General features: G+C 31.7%; 2 protein-coding genes across 6 annotated transcripts; both read right to left on the bottom strand.

The window, feature by feature from the left end:
* Positions 1–1,175: 1,175 nt before the first annotated feature.
* Positions 1,176–5,800, bottom strand: LOC110700523 (calcium-dependent protein kinase 10-like). Its single transcript, XM_021878072.1, has 7 exons — positions 5,161–5,800; positions 4,044–4,187; positions 3,291–3,443; positions 3,053–3,168; positions 2,803–2,970; positions 1,900–2,130; positions 1,176–1,800 (listed from the first exon to the last, which is right to left on the bottom strand). Exons 1-7 carry the CDS (start codon positions 5,798–5,800, stop codon positions 1,627–1,629), a joined length of 1,626 nt encoding a protein of 541 aa, XP_021733764.1. The 3' UTR covers positions 1,176–1,626.
* Positions 5,801–13,275: 7,475 nt separating this feature from the next.
* LOC110700521 (DNA-directed RNA polymerase III subunit RPC10-like) lies at positions 13,276–17,799 on the bottom strand. 5 transcript variants are annotated; one of them, XM_021878070.1, is made up of 5 exons: positions 17,716–17,799; positions 15,337–15,483; positions 15,157–15,244; positions 14,102–14,276; positions 13,276–13,984 (listed from the first exon to the last, which is right to left on the bottom strand). In XM_021878070.1, the coding sequence occupies exons 2-4, from the start codon at positions 15,439–15,441 to the stop codon at positions 14,146–14,148; spliced, it is 324 nt and encodes a 107-aa protein (XP_021733762.1). In that variant the 5' UTR covers positions 15,442–15,483; positions 17,716–17,799; the 3' UTR covers positions 13,276–13,984; positions 14,102–14,145. The 5 variants fall into 5 exon arrangements, with proteins under 5 accessions (XP_021733762.1, XP_021733759.1, XP_021733761.1 ...); XM_021878067.1 differs by having other exon boundaries at positions 13,276–13,970; XM_021878069.1 differs by having other exon boundaries at positions 13,276–14,027; positions 14,107–14,276.
* Between the last annotated feature and the right edge of the window lie 1,022 nt (positions 17,800–18,821).

The following is an 18,821-nucleotide window of genomic DNA, read 5'->3' as shown; positions in this document are numbered from 1 at the left end:
AGTGTACATTATATTCACCTTAATTAAGCTTATTGTTAAACCAATATCACTACCTTTGAAATGCTAACACTACAGTTACTAGCCTACCATTAAGGCATTAACCAGCTAACCGCTACCATGTCTAATATTCTACTCCATAACTTTTTTTTAATAAAAATTTTAACTTAATCAAAATGTTAACGACTACTTAAAAAAGCTACTGCCAAACAAGCCGAACTTTAGACTCAGGCCCAAAAAGTAGCAAGTACTTAAGACGTCAGCACTTGTAACTTTTGGTGGTTAGCAATAGCCAAATCTCAAGAACTCATTATTATAACTTAATTATTCTTAGATAGTGATTTCCATGTCAATTAGTCAATTAGACCTTATAAGTTGACCCAACATCCCTTGAATCATGGCTCCTCACTTTACGTATATGTGTTCGTGAGTGACACCATCTTAATTAGTACTAATACAATATCATTTTTAGCTAACTAAGGAAAAGGTGATCCTTTTTGGTAGGTATGTAAGAAAATATAGTATAATATACGAAGAATATGAAGAAATTAATTAGTGCAGAAATTTCAAGACTAGCTAAATTAGTACAAGGTTTCTAATTTAAGTAAAGTGTAAGTACATAATTAGGCATGTTATTAAAGTGGGGCAACTGGGTGTTGCAATTGATATCTAGCTGTATATCCACGACAACAATCGTGTGGGCGGCAGTTTCTAATGCTTGATTGCTTGAAGCCCAGTTTCATAACGAAACGGGTTTGTTTAATCATTTATTGGTATGTGCGACTGTGTCAATTTAGTGGTCGCTTGGTTGCACATAAAAAGTTACACTTCTTTCAAATTTGCAATTCTTTTGAAATTTTCCTTCATACATAGTGAGTACAATATATTATTTGGAGGAACACGTTATCATTACAAGTGATAATAATTTTTATCATCATACCTACATCTTGGTTCCTTTATATATTGATAATCATACACAAAATACACTTCAAAAGTCACTACAAGTCTATAATGAGTAATGAACTATGATACTCGTAACAAAGTTTACATACGTATTTACATCACTAACATAATCACATGCATCACTATTTTTAGTGGCATTTGGGCCAAAAACCAAGATATATACATAAAATTGGAGCAAAATACAAATCAAGAAATCTCTAATACTATATAAAATGGAAAACCAATAAATCATACTTATCATCTTGAAATTCAGCCTCAATAATTTAGGCATAAGAGAAATACAAAACCAATAGACAATTGATAATGTTATATGCTATAAAAAGAACTTGAATCTCTATACAGAATTAAGTATGGAATAATACCAATTGATCACCATATAAAAACAAAAAAAGACATATACAAAAACCTTCATCTATAAAAATTACTTACGAAAACTTCAAGACCAACACTTTTTCCCAACCTCAGAAGCCTCCTTAGTTGATTAAGATGGATGCTAGTAAACACACTTGATCGACATACATACAATCCGAGACAACGATCTTATGGTTCGTTCGATGCTCCATGAGTGAAGTTGTGTAACTGCTTTGGTTGGTGCAGTAAGAGATCAATTGAGGTTAAGGAACAATGCAAAAAAAGAAGCAACCCGAAAACCTTCTTGCTCATATATTACACTACAACAGCATGACCAGTCATTCCGTCATGAAGTTGTAGAGAACCGTCTTTCATCAAGTTAAGGCTCAAGCTCTTGAATCTTTCTCTTGAGTACTGCCTTGAAGCCTTCCTCCAATCAGTCCCGGTTTTCATCATTGCCACGAACTCTTCGTAACTAATTCGTCCATCCTAAGAAAAACATTGAATATGTCAGAAACAGAACTGATGGACTGATGTTTAGACAGCATCATATGGAAAAAAAAATCGAACAGAGAAAGGGAGAGTTACCTTGTCTGTATCAACTTCGCGCATGATCTCAGTTAGAACATCTGCATCAGTTTCAGCTGATTCATCAGTCAATGCATCTCGAAGCTCATCTAGCTCAATGTAACCACTTCCATCTTTGTCAAAGTACATGAATGCTCGCTGGAAGTGTTCGTCGTTCTCCATTTTCTGCAAGTGGATTGTCACTGCTACAAACTCTCCATAGTCCAAGTAACCATTACCATCAGCATCAGCCTGCACCAAAAATTTGTATTGGCAACACATCAGCAATTAACAAATGGGAGAAACCGAGAAAGAAACTTCTTGCTTAGATCATTTGTGTATTTATGCTGTCTTACACACACTTAATTTATACAAGCTGAAATCTCAACATTCGGACATGGGTAAGAACACTTGACACTTCATTACGTACCACAAACTTGAAATTAAAGGCAAGTCTAACAGAGTTGAAATGCTAATTTCTTCAAGAACACTAGATTTTCTTTGTTTATTGCTCATTTATTCAAGAACAAACTAGCGCGTAGCTTTTTCTCATCCAGCACCCTAACTAGACCTACTCGAACCCTTCTATAGACCAGAATCACTACTCACTAGACTATTCGTGCTTAAGCAAGACTGTAAACTGTAACAATATTAAAATTTCCCTTCATTTTGAGTTGGATGAATCATTACAATGTCCTTAAAAGAGCAAAAGGGAAAATTTTCTCAAACAAAAGCAGAGTTCATAGCACTAGAGAATTAGATTGTAAAGGCTAGAAAACACATGAAAACTTTTTGAGGGGAAAGCACATGAAAACTTTCATTACAATAACATTTCAAAAGGTACACAACATAAAGTAGATCCTAGCATATGTTTTTCAAGAAATGGTAATGATAATGACACAGTTTCAATTCATGAAAGCTTACCACTTCCATGAGGAGCTTTATCTCTGCCTCACCAAGTTGAGAACCGACCTTTCGAAGGCCAGCCCTCAATTCTTCATATGTTACTTTTCCATCACGGTCAGTATCCATCAGCATAAACATATCTCTGATAATTTCTACTTCTTCAACTGTCAAATGTTCTGCTATAACCTGTATAACATTCAATATCCCAAGTTTAGTAAACAATATTCCTTGGTTATCTTAGATGATGTTAACGATCTCAAATGCTTACTCTTAGCGCCTTCTTCTTGAATCTATTCATCCCGGCAAACTGCTTGAGTCTTGTCCTGACAATATCTCCCAATGGGACATTTGAAGCTTTCTTTGCATTCTGTATCCAAGGGTGTTCTACATATAGATAAGAGATGCACATACGTTTCGTTTCAGAAGAAATGCACAAGAACATACAGGAAAGCGAAGAAAGTGTATCTTATAACAGACTAGCTAAGATGATAAAAAATAAGGCTCACCTAGAACTTGTTGAGCAGTTAATCTCTTTTTAGGGTCTGGATCCAACATCTGTTTCACAAGACTCTTTGCACTTTCTGATATTTGAGGCCATGGTTCTCTCTTGAAATCGAGTACCCCTCGTAAAATTGCCAATGCAACACCTTGCTCGGTTTCTGCAATTTAGAGCAAAACAAGGTTAAAATTGCGCAATGTAACTTCTAAGGTCAAAGTAATTCTCAATTTATACTAACCCGTCTATCCAAAATTGACAGTCACACGTACTTTTTCAAGATATCCTGAAATTTTTTTACTCAACTATAATTAAGGTTGGTTTTCTATAATCTAATTGTAGATTCAGAAGTTCAAGGCAATGTAACAGCTAGTTTCGGACACAAATTAGCAACATCTTATGAACCATTACTAAAGTTTTGAATAATATTAGCAACATGTCTATTATACAACCGAATACCCTAACGCTCCTTAAAATAAGTACACCTACACGGCCACACACTCAAGTATATATTCAACGTCACATAACCAACCTTACATAACACATAAAATGAAATTGTTGACTTCTCCAAATTCTTTATTATAACTTACACAAGAAGTACAACACCTATCAACCCAAATTCTTAATTTTAATTCATAATACAAAATATAAAAAACAAGAATTAATAACGATTATATTTAATAATTTCCAGCTAAAAAGTTAGTAAATTGAAAAAAAAAACAGTAACATGATGAAATAGGTGGGAAGCAATAAAAAAAAGTACCTGCCCAAAAAGGAGGAACACCGCAAAGAAGAATGTACAGAATAACTCCAGCACTCCACACATCCACCTCTGGCCCATAATTTCTCCTTAACACTTCTGGGGCCATATAATATGGGCTCCCCACTATTTCTGTAAACCTTTCTCCTGTTTTTTTAATATCACACCAAATTAAAAAAAATAAAAAATTAATCAATATTATAGAACAAAATTATCAAAGTTTAATTTAATTCCTATTCATTTGAACATTTCCACTATTCTAGTCAAAGAAATATATTCAAATTAGATCATGAAGTAAGATTTGAATAATTGGGAAAATTGATTTAGAATACAAGTTTAATGAAAATAAAAAGGGTAGATATTGTGATACATTTACGGTCGCAATCATATCATATTGTATTATATCAAATTATGTGTGTTGGTTATTTGACCATGACAAAATGTATTACAAGAATGCAAATTAAGGCTTCAATAATAGGTTAATGTGGATAAATATCATGTAATTAAACTAAGAAATTAAAACATGAATTAAGATGTATATCATTGACATTTTCCAAATAATTTGCTAATAATAATTTTTAAATTAGGTTGGTATTAGCTTCCTTTTACTCGTTTAGGAATTCCTTAATTTATCTAATTACACCATTAACAAAAGATCTTATGAAATGTTGATCATATTATTTACACTCTCCCTTAGCTTCCTCTTTTAACACTTCAATTAATGAAAACATTTATAAGTGCTTAATTTTCACTATTTACCCCACTTATATTTAGTACGTACTTCAAATCGTAGTAATTTCAAATCAAAACAAACACGTAAAATCAATCATCTAAAACTAAAATCACATTCACGCGCAAACAGAGAGTGAGGGATAGCTCAAGTGGTTAGAGTTTCCCTCTCGATTCCAGGAGATCCTGGGATCGATTCACACCCCCGCCCTTGTGGCTCTCTAAACAACAAAAAAAAAAACATTCATGCGCAAACAAGCAAGGAAAGTCTATGTTAAACATTCAAACACTAACATAGACCTTTCTCACTTTAAATTTACACTTTTATATTATATTCATGTATGTGAGACTGATCAATCTCGAATAATATTAACAGAAACAACATACTAACCAGGTCGGAAGAAAACGGAGAGACCGAAATCGATAGCCTTAAGGGGAGAATTCTCCTTCTTATTAGCAAACAAGAAATTCTCCGGCTTCAAATCTCTATGCATAACACCATTATCGTGACACATCTTAACAACCTCAGCAACCGTCTTGGCAACGGTAGCCGCGGCTCGTTCCGAGTAATGTCCGCGCGCAACAATCCGATCAAACAACTCACCACCCTCACACAACTCCATCACCAAATGAACCGCCTCATTATCCTCGTATACCGCCTTTAGACGTACTATATTCGGGTGAACCGGAAGAGTAGACATGATCGCTACTTCCCTCCTTACATCTTCTACGTCAATCGCGGTTCGTAGTTTTCTTTTCGATATCGACTTAACCGCGAGCCGGTCTTTAGTCTCCCGGTCTGTACATAAATAAGTAACCCCGAACTCGCCTCGGCCGAGCTCTCGGCCAATGACATATTTATCACTAATACGCGGTCCAACCGCGGGAATAATATCTTTTAAAACTCGTACCGGAGCCGGTTGAGGTTGGTTTAATGAGTATGGGTTGGGCTGGGTTTTTTTCTTCTTATTGGTTTGTGGGGTTTTTTTAGGGAGTTCTTCCGGTCTAATACAAACGTTACAATTTCCCATTAAAATTTGATGATGATCACTTAATTTTTTTTTTTGGTGGAGAAAAGATAGAGAGGAGAAAAAATGAGGTGAGAAGGGAGAAATTGAAGAGGTTGAGAAGGCGGGGTCAGTTGAGAAAAATGGTGATGTTATTCAAAAACCAACAAAAGTTGGTGACATTTTATTTGGTTTTTTTGTTAAAATAATTGGAAGTTAGATTAGTAGGCGCTACTTATCTAAGGTTCTAAGAATGGATGATGTGTACTAATTAATCAACTATTAGTATTATACTTTTCTTATTATAATAAAACTTGCTTGTTTAAGAATATAGAGTAAGGAAGGGTGTACTAATACTTATTCATCTAGATGGTAATAGTTGGCATGACAATGTTTAAGATTGTGTGTAGAGCTAGGTAAGAGTCGGGTTGTGTAGGTTCACGTGTTGTATTAAGTTAGTGAATATATTATGCTACAAATTATTTGATAGATCAAGAATAGAATGCATTTAGGGAATTGTTGGGCAGTGTCGGTCAACTTGAGGAGATCTATATTACATGGTATAAAGGAGTCTCATACAAAATCTCATACGAATGTTAAATGAGTATTATATATAAATCATACATAAATTATCAAGTATGAGTATTTAAACAGGGGCAGATCTATCTTGTATAGAAGAAAGAAGACACTTGTGCACCTTGATCGAAGTAATGAAATTATAGGTTGGTTATGTTGTTATCATTATTGATTAATTAATTAATATGTTGGTTATGTTGTTATAAATATCATTATATACATTTAATTTTAAATCTAATTTGAATATATACAGTTTGTTGTTCTAGAATAGGGTTCCACTTTGATGATCATATAACAAAAGTGAAAAGTCTAATGAACACCAAAACAGATGAAAATTATACTCGTAACATTTTGAAAGATATTAATAGGCTCGTTAAAATTGATAGATCGAATTAATTGTTCTCACAAATAAAAGGGTTTGAATTATGATTTTTATTTTGTGCACATACACCATAGTGGAAAATCCACAACATGCTATTATGTGGGTAGACTAATAAAAAAACAACATAATTCTGCATATATCTATACTACGGAGTAATATATTAAAAAGCGTTTATAAGAACATTTATGTTCCATGCAAATCCTCTCATTACACTAATTGCCAATAATATTCTAAACTTGCACCCAAATTAATAATATACTATAAAAGTATTGAATACACACATACAAACTTTTAAATGTCTTTTAAAAATTAACAGTTATACAACTATAAAAGTAGCAACTTGGAGCAGGCTACTCAAAAGTAATTTGTTTAAAGGCAGAGTAATGTATTCCATATTTCCATGGAGTAATTAATTTATTGGTTAATTTGCTAAATATTCGTATAATTTAATTTCCTAAAAAATCTACTACTCTATCCGTCTCTTTATTAGATGCCTATTTCTAACATTTATACTTACATAGTAAAGAAAAGTAGACATTTAATTAAGGGACAGAGGAGTACTAAATTTTTTTAAACAAATAAATGAAGGTACCAAAGTAATAAATTTGAATATTATGTTCGAGCACATACCAATAAATTAAACAAAATTAGTTCATACTCCTCAAACACAAATCATTGAATTGTAGCTTACAAATTATTCAACAAAATTTTGACCTTTCTATTTTATATTCACCACTTGATCAATTTGACTAATACTACACACATTGTTTGAACTAGTTTACAAGAATTGGCCTTTGTGTTATTTTGTAGGTTATTTAAATACCAAAGAGGATGATGAAAGAAAAATCTTTAAAAAATGTGAAAAATATTGTTAGATTCTAGCTTAGAAATTAATGTTCATGTTATTTCCTATAGTTATCCATCATATAATTTGATTTATATTGACATGAGTCAAAATTTATAAACTTCCTTAATATTTTCAAATGCGAGTGATACAAATTTTTATAATTAGGCGGGCGGAAGGAATATTAATTTGGTTGAAAGTTTTGGTAATGGTGTTTATAGTATGGGTGGATTAGCTAGAATTGGTCAAAAAAAGTGGGGCCCTTCTTAATTATCCCTAATATAGAATTAAGTCATAAACTAATAAATAATTACTAATTTGGTTGCTTTTCTCTGTTGAATTGGTGGAATAATTTTTTATTTGGGCAGATGGATCACGCTATAATTAAGATATATTATACTTGCTACCAAACTTATAAAGCTATATATTCCAACTTGGAAAATATGTCACACTAATAACGAAACTTTGTAAGTGATGAAAATTTAAGGAAAAACTTCAATTTAAGCTGACTAGTATAGGTGTGAAATGTGTTTTTGAGTTCACAATGTTAAACTTTAGTTAGGTAGGTATCATCAATGTTAAACTTTAATTTCAATCACATTTCATGTTATATTCTATTCAATTCGTCATTTTATAAGCGCGTCGTGTAAATGATGGTGTTGCTATTCTGGAGTATCTAAATGATTTAGTTTTCTAAAAATAAATTTATGTATCTTCAATTTAATTCAATTATCAAACAAGTAGGACTTGTCTGTTTTGGAACTCCAATTTAAGTGTCTTCGTAAAAATGGTTTAAGACGCAAATTTATCCATTAAAAAGCCGCAATAATTTGTTGAAAAAGCATGAATAAGAGTATCAATTCAATGGAGTACGTATAATCCTATAATCTAACAATTCTATTATATGTTACACGGCCAAATAAAAGAAGGTTCCGTAGGAGTCAAATTGTACTTGTGAAATGCTGAAATCCACGGATTTCATCAGCATAACTTGAAATTCTTTGCATGGAAGTTTCGTGTTGCCAAATGTCAAACATCTTACAGAAACACCAAAGACTTAACTAAACCATTTTTGTTGAAGTTGTTTACCAATAATGTATTACACCACAATTTGGCCGTTGACCTAGACCATTTTTTTCATGTAATAATAAATATTTTTCACATTCATAAAATATTGAGTAACAGATTTTAATGATCTTTCAGATATTTTTAAAAGCATGACATATATATGAAATTTAGCAGTTAATTAAGGTTACTACTCACTAAGATAGTGCCTTGTTTTAATTAATGTAATTCTTTAATTCTTTCTCACCAACTCACTATATATTGAGGGATAAGACCTAAATATTTAATTTTTGTGTCAATTATCAACAACTAATCTTTTAATGCAGTGGTTGGATTTTGGAGTTTGCGTTTTACTTCTAGTTCTAAACTAGGAGAGTAGATTGGTTGTTTGTTTCATAAATACGTCAAATAGGATTATAGGAGTATATATATGTAAGGCGCCCAAGTAGAATTGTTTATGAACGAAGTAATTCTTTTGTCTTATATTAAAGTGGGTGATCGACCTGTAATTAATTAGTGTACTCACTTTGCTCTAAATAAACTGTAACATTTGACTTTTAACAGTTTTCACGCATAATTTTGACATTATATACTTCATTACAAATTACGGAGTGCTAAAAAAATTTATAATATATTCTAATATACGCATTAAATAAATCTAAGTACTCGTATATCACAATACACTAGAATTGATAATGTTGATTTTTCTGTATATATATATATATTAGTTACGGAGCATAAATGCGATCAAAGTACAAAGTATATAAGAAAGATAGAATATAGATAGAGAAAGATTGATTACTATGGTTTTACCAATGCTTTTGTAAAAAAGTAAAAGTGATTAATTATTCTCTTAAAAATAACAAAAAGAAAAAAAAAAGAAGTAATTATTTAGTACCTAGGGATAAGGTTTCACCTGGTCCTAAATAATTAAAGTTGATTACATTGATGATCTGATTGAATCATTTTTCATTGTTAAATTGTTTTATGTGGCCTTGGACATCAACATGATAATGATATGCAAAGCTCCTTTGATTAACCAACTAACCCATTTTTCTTTGAATTTCAATTAGCTTAGAGATGAAAAGCAAGCAAATAATTTAAACAGATAAGACATCTTTTTATCATTTTCTACATAGGTTACTTGGCTTAATTACAAAGAAGACAAAATAAACCTTCATGTTGCAAGTATAAGGTGTAACAATTCACTAATGAGAAATATCTAGATTTTTTTTTTTTTATTTAGAAATTAAAGTTGTTTGTTACTTTGTGTGTATTTTTCTCATTTATTAGCTACTTGTACTACTAAAGAGACAATTTTCTGTTTAGAGTAGTACTTACTTGCATAATAAAATTAGAGAAAAGAGATATCTAGGATGCATCATGCATGATTACTCTTGATTGTTTAAAGTAATAGGTATATGTGCATATGATTTTACTACTTGTGTAAGGGAGTGAGTATGACGATTTCATCACAAAAATCTTCTACTTACAAAAATTTAGTAATACAAAATAAAATGAGCTAATCATAAGTCTTGTTCAAATCATTTTTTTTAAGGACTAGTTCATCTCATTTGATTTTAACTTAAATAATTTCTTTTAGAGCGAAATAGATTATGTATTTAAAAACCAAGAAATTCTTATCTAATAACGAGAATATAATGGTCAAAAAAATTGCACCAAAATAGAAATAGGACTGTCTTTTTTAAACACCCAAAATGAAAATGTAACGAAGTGAGTTATTTTTTGTATGAGTTTATTGATGTTTTATTATTAATTACAATTATTTATTTTACTTATTTAACTACTTTATACCTATTGTAAATTATTTATACTCCTTGCTAGTAAAACTAACTTAATGTACTAACCCAAGATTATTTTTACGAAATCATAACTTTTATATTATGGTGAAAGAATGGAACATGGCCTAAATTATAAAGTACAATTATTTTCATATACATATATTAAGGTCGTGTGTGACAGTGTGAGTGTGTCTATATAGAAAAAGAATGTATCCTTCTACAAAATAAATTTATAAGCTTGGGAGTTTCGTGCCACCACAATGACATTGAAAGAGGGACATGATGATCAATTAGTAGCTAGATTTCAATGTAATTATATGTCTCATTAAATTCAATATATTAGTCAAATTTTATTGTCTAAATTTGACATTAACCACATGAACTACCTAAGGATCATATGTATAAACAAAGAATAATTTCAACTACCATGCTATATATATCTAGGTTATTGAAAATTGGTGAATTAAAAAGAATAATTTCAACCATGTTACGTACCCACTAAAACAGCAATTCTAATATTGGAAAATCAAGTTTTCACATTTTAATCAAAATATTCAATATGTACTCATTTGAATCCTAAGTAATGAATATGAGAGTGTGCACAAGTTGTGTCACATTTACATTATGCTAAGTCCAAATAATAATGTATCATGTATGCATAATGTCACATACATTATGCATGCTAAGTCTAGCCAAAGTCGTGTTTTACTGTAGGGAATGTTCGGCGCTAGCTTTTGAGTAGCTTTTAATGGTTTAGTAGTAGTTAGGGTAGCTTTTAATGGTGGAGGTAGGTTTTATGAAAAGTTAGAAATAATAACTTTTGAAGTTAGAAATTAAATAGCTTTTGAGATAGTTGTTTAAAATTTAATCTACAATTTTAAAAATAATTAGCTCAATTCATACTGGATCAAGATATTGCATGGAATCTTACATCAAAACGTAATTAATTCCTTCATTTCCAAATAAAACAAACTACATTTCTTTTAAAAAAACGTAATATCTTAGCTTAAAACTTCTCATACATTATTCTTAAAATTAAGTACCTTCATAAATTATACGACAAAAATATTTTTTTTTTATGCAAATATGACGAAAATATATAGCTACGAGATCAAATACATACACTACGGTCTCTATAAATTACTAGAAGAATTTTATATACGAAGAGAAAACCAATTAAATTCTCGGACATCCGAAAAATGCTTGGCAAACGCGACCATGCAAGTACTAGTACTTCGGCCAAAACATGCGTGCAAAAGGATGAAAAACAATGCAAGAAAAGAAGGACAATGTAAGAGCAATGTGTAGGACATTATTATACACAAAATTTACAACTTTATACCCTGGCAACGTAAGGCTGATTGCCAAAAACGCTAGGAGAAAGGCTTAATCATTTCATGCAAAAATTTAGGGGAATTCAATCAACCAAAAAAGGTTGTAACAAACGTGAGTGCATAATTATGCTAGCTTCATCATCATAATTATGGGATTTTTTTTGCAACTATAAAGTTCCTGTTGCTTTCTTCTTACTTTACAGCCTATTCATTTTTTTCCTGTGATTTTTCTAATCATAAAAGGTCTAATTGGCCCTACTTTGGTACAAAATTATCTTCATTTACATTTTTTTTTTTTAGTTTACGCCTTTTACAATTGTTTTTTTTTTCAAACAAAAAATGTGAATACTTTTGGAATTTTATATACTATCCTGTATCTTCAATCCTCCCTATATCAGTAGTTCAGTACATCTTGATCCACAATTCCACAGCACATGTATGGCAAAAGCAAAGGAACTGGTGGAACTTGGATAACATAACAAAAATAGAAACATTGAATTAAAATGAACATAAATCTATTAGAGATTTGAGATATCAAAAAAATAGAGAATAATATATTTAGGTTTATTTTATGTTAAGATATTATTTTTCGATATCTCATATGTCTAACATAATCAGTCCGATTAATGCGTAATTTTGACATGCATTTCTAAATTAATATTATTTTTGAAAATATTGTAAATATGATGTAATTTGTAACATAATTGGATATAAGAGAATTTTGCTTCATTGTAAACAACTTAACATTGTATAACGTGCAAATTAAACTAGTTAACTAGAACAACTCTAGGAAACAAGGGAGTATACAATTAAACTTGCATTGAATTAAACTTGCATTGTTTTGGAGTAGTCATTATGATGGTACATAAAGCACAACAAAGCTACAAATTTGACATGAGAATCAAGAATGCCATAATTTCCTTAATATTTCATCTATTTTAAATATATTTTCATACTCCGCCTTTCTTAATTTCCGAAGAAATGAGAAACTAGCACTGTGTTATGGGACGGAAAGAGTAAAAGAGTATTTAATAGCTTGCCAAACTTGAGTGCCCAGTATTTAAAAACCACTAAACATGCTGCTCCTCCTTTCCTATCCATTTTTCTACTAGTATCATAAATAATGTTGCAATGTAAAGCAGTAAACTGATGAAGACATTAAGATGACAACTTACATTTCAGTAAGCTAAACATTTTAGTTTCTTAACTACTTATATCTAAAGTCTATAAGCAAGTAATTCTATGTTATTGGATGTATTGTATGTTATAAACGAAAAAGGCTGAAAAAGAAGCAAGTTGGATCAAACAGTCCACGCCTAATTCGATCAACATTTAGGTGTATAAATCATTGTCGTTTTCATAGATAGAATTTCGAATTACAGCTCAAGTGTGAAGGTTGTTAATGGCCCTAGTTTTATAACTCTCTTTTACTGTTCTAGCATGTCTTTAGGAAAAAAAAAATGAGAAGTTGATAAAACAAATAATCCCTCACAACATCATAATAATATATACTTTGATCATACCAGTGATATACTGCAAGTAATCCCAACATTATTGTATTCTCAAACGAGTAAATGACTATCGATACTGAAGTGAGGAATGACATAATATTAAAACTTCAGAGCAGCAAACATTTACTAATTTAATTAAAGCAAATGAGCACCTTAATTCTTCACTTTCATCATTATCCGAAAAACTTCTTAAAAAGTCGCAGCCATCCGCTATTAACCCAGACATGTTTGCTATGATAGCAACAAGATCATGCAATCAAGCATCATTCGTTCATTTGGGTTCTACTTTAGTTGAAATGAACAGTAATTTTACCTCAGTTTGATTCATAAAGGGGTGATAAAATTCTCTTGGGTAACAAATAGTTTGTCAAAGGGTAGAAAACAGTCCGTATTTGAGAAAGGGATGCCACATTTTCCTTCTCATACTCAGATCTTTCATCCATCCCCTCCATCTTTCTTCTTCCTTTCATGTCTTTAATTTTCTAGCAAGAAACCAAACCAGATAATGAAATTTGGGTTTGAAAAGATTTTTTTTTTTCTAAACCAAACATAACCTTGAATTTCAGTAAATACTGCAAACCAGGATGTCAAGAATCGGTATTGCAGTCTCAAACGCTGACAGTCATACGCAAATTCCAAAAGTAAGCTCATAGCCCTTTACATGTGTCTTCCATAACGAACTACAAGATGAAATCTGAGTAAGAAAACCATAAGCTAGCTCCAGAAGCAAAATTTGCCTGTGTGAAGAAAAAGGTAAATTCTATAATAAGGAAACAAAACAACCATGAAGGAAAAGGACGTGATTGCTCACCAAACCTTCACAAAGAACAGGTGACAAGTGATGAAATAATGTGACTAATCCTCTTTCCAATTATGTCCACACCCCTCATTCAAGCATCTGTAATATATTGTCATGGGTTCATCAGCTGATCTGGTTTGAACCTGGTTAAATTCTGCTTGACCATGACCACATTTTGGACAAGTAGCTGAAAATAAAACATATTGTTAGTTGTGATTTAGCTAGTCAATTTAATATTTTGCATGCACGTTACATACTACTGCAAGAAACTAGGGCGAAGCAAGCATAAATGAACAATAGTGGAGCCAATCATTAGATACAAGCATACTTGTCAGTTTCATATTACCCCATAGCTCCTGCATAAATTCTCAACTCGCAATAGTTTACCAATCATCTTTGCTTCTATAAGTGTGGCTAAATGTAAGCCAACTGAAGCAAACAAAATTTGATCAAACAAACCATCTTCAATTTAACAGGAGATGTGGCCATATGAACCAAACACAACTAGATCAAACAAAATGTTGCTAAACCAAAGGACTGAAAAAACAAAAATAAATCATGGGTAGATTTCAACCTATCGATGCAATTATACGCACATAGTAACATTATTATTTACCAGCAGAGTTATTGGGATACTATCAGCAGTATCATCAAATACACTCCAAAGTTCAACATGGGTGAGGCAAGTTTTCTAAAGAGGGTTCAGTCCGATGTACTAGACTAATTCATCACCCTTGATGAAGCAATATCCTAAATTTGAAAAGCAAGTAGCATTGCTGCTTAACGTTTTATAACACCACCTCTCATGTACAGGTAAGACATTACAAAGGTAAGACATTAAAAATCAAATTTCTTTACAACGAAATTCATACACCATTACTGCTCTTCAAGTATTTTAATAGCTGAAAAATAAAGTAATAAAAATCACATAGGCCTAGAAATTCTAGTAGAATCTATACAAAAAGTTCTTGTTTATTAAAAACTTGTTAATTACCAGCATGTTAAGTTACTATGTAGAGGGAACACACTATATTGCCACTCAGAAGTATAGAAAAGGATTTGCATACCATCAGTAGTAGCCCCAACAGGTTTTTTCCCCACGATGATAGGTGTTGCCGCTTTATTGGTCAGTTGCACCCCTCTCTTAATTTTCACCTGAAACCATTAAGGAGTAATGTTCTAACTATTAACACATATTTACAGAAATAACAAAGATCTATCAGAACAGCTGATACATAAATACATACCTTTCTCTCTATAGGAGAAATGTAATGGCAAGACCGACAAAAGAATCTAGCAGGATTTGTCATTTCATATTGCAGCAAATTCGCACAAGTGGGACAAAATTCCATTCTTGAAGAAGAATTTAGAAGACAAGAATACAAGATGGACACCTGCAAAATCAAAAAGTGAAAGACATACACCGCAATTGCTCAGTGTTCCACCAAAATCATAGCACAAACTGAAAATTGTGCAGTTTGAGGACAGAAAAGTTACTCCTCATTTAGAAACTCTCTTTCTGCTCATTTTCTCTTATCACATCTTTCTGTTTCTGCATTTCCCCTCTATGGACAAAGGTAAGGTTTTTATTCCCTCTTTACCCCTTTGCCCAGCCAAAGCACCAAAAAATCAATGAACGAGGTTAAATTTGAACTAATTTTTACCCTTTTTACCTTATCAATACTATTGTTCGAGCAAAACCAAAGCGACCTAGTCTGATATTACAAGGGTACAAAATTGCATCCAAGAATCTCCAAGTCAAATTGTGGGGCTCAAGGGCGAAGCCAAAACTCTATTCTGGTGGGGCCTAATGTTATATGTTATCAAGTTATACACTTATTTTTCTTTTTTACTAGAAACAAATATATGAATATAGTAGTGATCCATGAAAATAAGATTAAAAAAAAAAGCAGCAAACCGAAAATAATATTCCTTATTTTAGGAAAATGATATACTTGTAGTTTTATTTGAAGAAAATATAGATAAATAAAATGAATGCTCTTCTAGATAAATACACATATTTCATCCATGCAATTTAAAACCAAAGGCATCATTTTAAGCGTGCTCCGCTACCACTCTAATAAAAACTTTCATTATGATTGTGGTCAGATTGGTAAAATTTTAATACGATTTAAGAATGTTGACAGGGGCCTTGGCCTCCTTAGGCCCCGATGTAGCCCCGTCTCTTATTTGACTCCAAAAAAAGCTACACTATACATAATCTTGTTATACAAGCACATATGAAGCACAGAAAAATCAAAGATTTGATTTTCCATAATAAACTTCCTAACCAATGAACCCCAACCAAAAGAGCAAGGCAAAACCCAATGTCAGAGAACTAAAATGAAAGAAAGGTTCATTACTTCATGCAACAATTAAATATCCCCGGTAAACAACTCAAAGATCCTACCTAAGTGAGTGAGGGAGAGCGAGGTAGGAGGAGGGGGAGATTTTTTTTTCCACATCAAAACAGCTAAACACAATCAACCACTTACTCTAAATTGTATTCTCGACTTAAATAAAACACTAGAACACTATCAACCAAATCTCCAATTCATATTCTCAGAGACAAAACACAATGATAACTTTTGAAAGACTTCAGACTTCTCTGCTAAGAAATATACCCTGCGAAGCCAGGAGCGGAAGGAGGGACTTGAACCCTCAACCTCAGCCTTGGCGTTGATTTACAAAATGTCTTAAGATTAGGATTTTGTAAATTAACAGCCTTTGTTCCTTGCGGAAGTCTAATGGACAACTTTTTGCTATCTCAGGAGTTGCCGTTTTACCTTAACCGCTTATAAAAAAATGTTAGACGATTTCAACTCAATTTATCATCTGATTTCAGAATCACAATCTTGCAGGGAAAAACTAGAAAGAGGGACTTCGTTTAAAGAGGCACGAACTATAAACACTCACTCAAAAGACGAACAATTAAAAGCTGACGAATGTAAAAGTACAACACATTTTCCATCAGAAGATGAGATATTTAATTCTTAATATTTCTGTCTTCAGCCATTCTAATTTCAACCAGAAAAACCTTAGCACACAGAATCAGTACATTGCCAATTAACTAAACACCGAGTTCCAAAATCATAACATGAATCAATTAAGTGATGCTTTAAATAAACAAATGTATGCATTATTAGATACTCTATATTATGCAACGAAACATCACTCTTCCCCTCTACTATACTCTTTATGTTCAAATTTTCTTTTCGACATTTGATCATTTCATCGATTTATTCTTTCAGAATTGCTTTCAATAATTATTAGGATTGATCAAACCAGCTCCAATGAGTGTGAAATGTTCCAATTTCATACTTTCTAACTAAAATTGAAAGATTATAAACAAAAGAAAGCAAATGCAATACTTTAGCAACCAAATTTGACCCAATTACCAAAATAGGGTTCATAATTCACCGAAAAATCTAATCTTTTTCGTTATAATCTTCATAAATTCAGATATAATAACCAATAGTTCAATAATCCACCTTAGAAAAAGCCCTAAATTGCGAAAATTAACTATAAACCCTTAATTAAGGAAGTTAAGTTAACGATAAACCTTAAATAGTGAAATTGATACTCGATGTTTTTTGTTAAAAAAAAAACCAGAAATAAAAAATTACCTCAGAAATTGGTTGAATGAAGGAGATAAAGCTGAGAAGCCACTTCAATAGAAAACGATTCAGAGGCGATACAAAATTACAAAGTAAGGTGCAGCGTTAAAACTTAAAAGAGGCCAAATTTTAAGATTTATGGATCGGACTGGATTAACAAGTGATGGGCCTTAGGCCCAAGGCCCATTTATCGATAACGCGTAATAACGTAGCCACGGTCAGAGCTCTTTAACTGCACAAGTGGTTAGCTGTTAAGTTGTACGGAGGTATAATTGTGTGAACAACAAGATTGAATACGTGATACACGACACTGACCACAAATTACAAGAAAACTACACCAGAAATTTAATTAACCATTGCTAATTAGCCACATAAACAATCAATTAGGGTGGTGGGCTCACTGCAATAAACGAGAAAACTTTTGCAATAGGATTTCTTTTTTATGGTTATGCAATAGGGATTCTAATCAACGTTTAATTTTAGGGTTATTTGGATAATTTTAAACCTGTATTATTGTATATTAGGAAGTTAGCTTTATACAGTAAATATAATCACTGTATATTACGAATGTCAATGACTAAGGGCATGTCCTCTTCAGCTTGATTTCAGTTCAATTCATTTCATTTCAATTTCAATCAGTTCTCTTCCTAATTTCCTTTTCTCATAAGCAGTCCAGTTAAGTAAATCAAAACAAATCTAAATGTCATTGTAGTGAATTTTGATCCTTATAATCATGACAACTTTACATCCATATTACAAGGACAATACTATTGTATACACGACTATGTCATGATATATTGTACATCAAAGATAAAACCTCTATCCACAATCAAAAGTTACCTCGATATGAAATTAAATTTATAAATATTTTTTTAAAAAAAGTTGCTATCGTTATTAAAATTTTAACTAAAAAATAAAACGCGGAAAGTATGATAAAAAATTACCTTTGTCAATTTAAATATTATCCCAAATTAATTAAAAGTTACACCCTATCCTATATTTGACTGTTTGCGAGAAAATTATTGCATACCAATTTGTGTTTTAAAAATTACAAAAAGGTGTAAATTTTTGCCAAACAAACAAGGTCAAAAGGTTAAAAAAGTATTATTTTTTTT

The sequence above is a fragment of the Chenopodium quinoa genome, unplaced genomic scaffold, assembly GCF_001683475.1.
Source record: "Chenopodium quinoa cultivar QQ74 unplaced genomic scaffold, ASM168347v1, whole genome shotgun sequence".
Taxonomy (NCBI): domain Eukaryota; kingdom Viridiplantae; phylum Streptophyta; class Magnoliopsida; order Caryophyllales; family Amaranthaceae; genus Chenopodium; species Chenopodium quinoa.
Note: the sequence above shows the minus strand (reverse complement) of the source record. Positions and strands in the feature narration are given on the sequence as shown.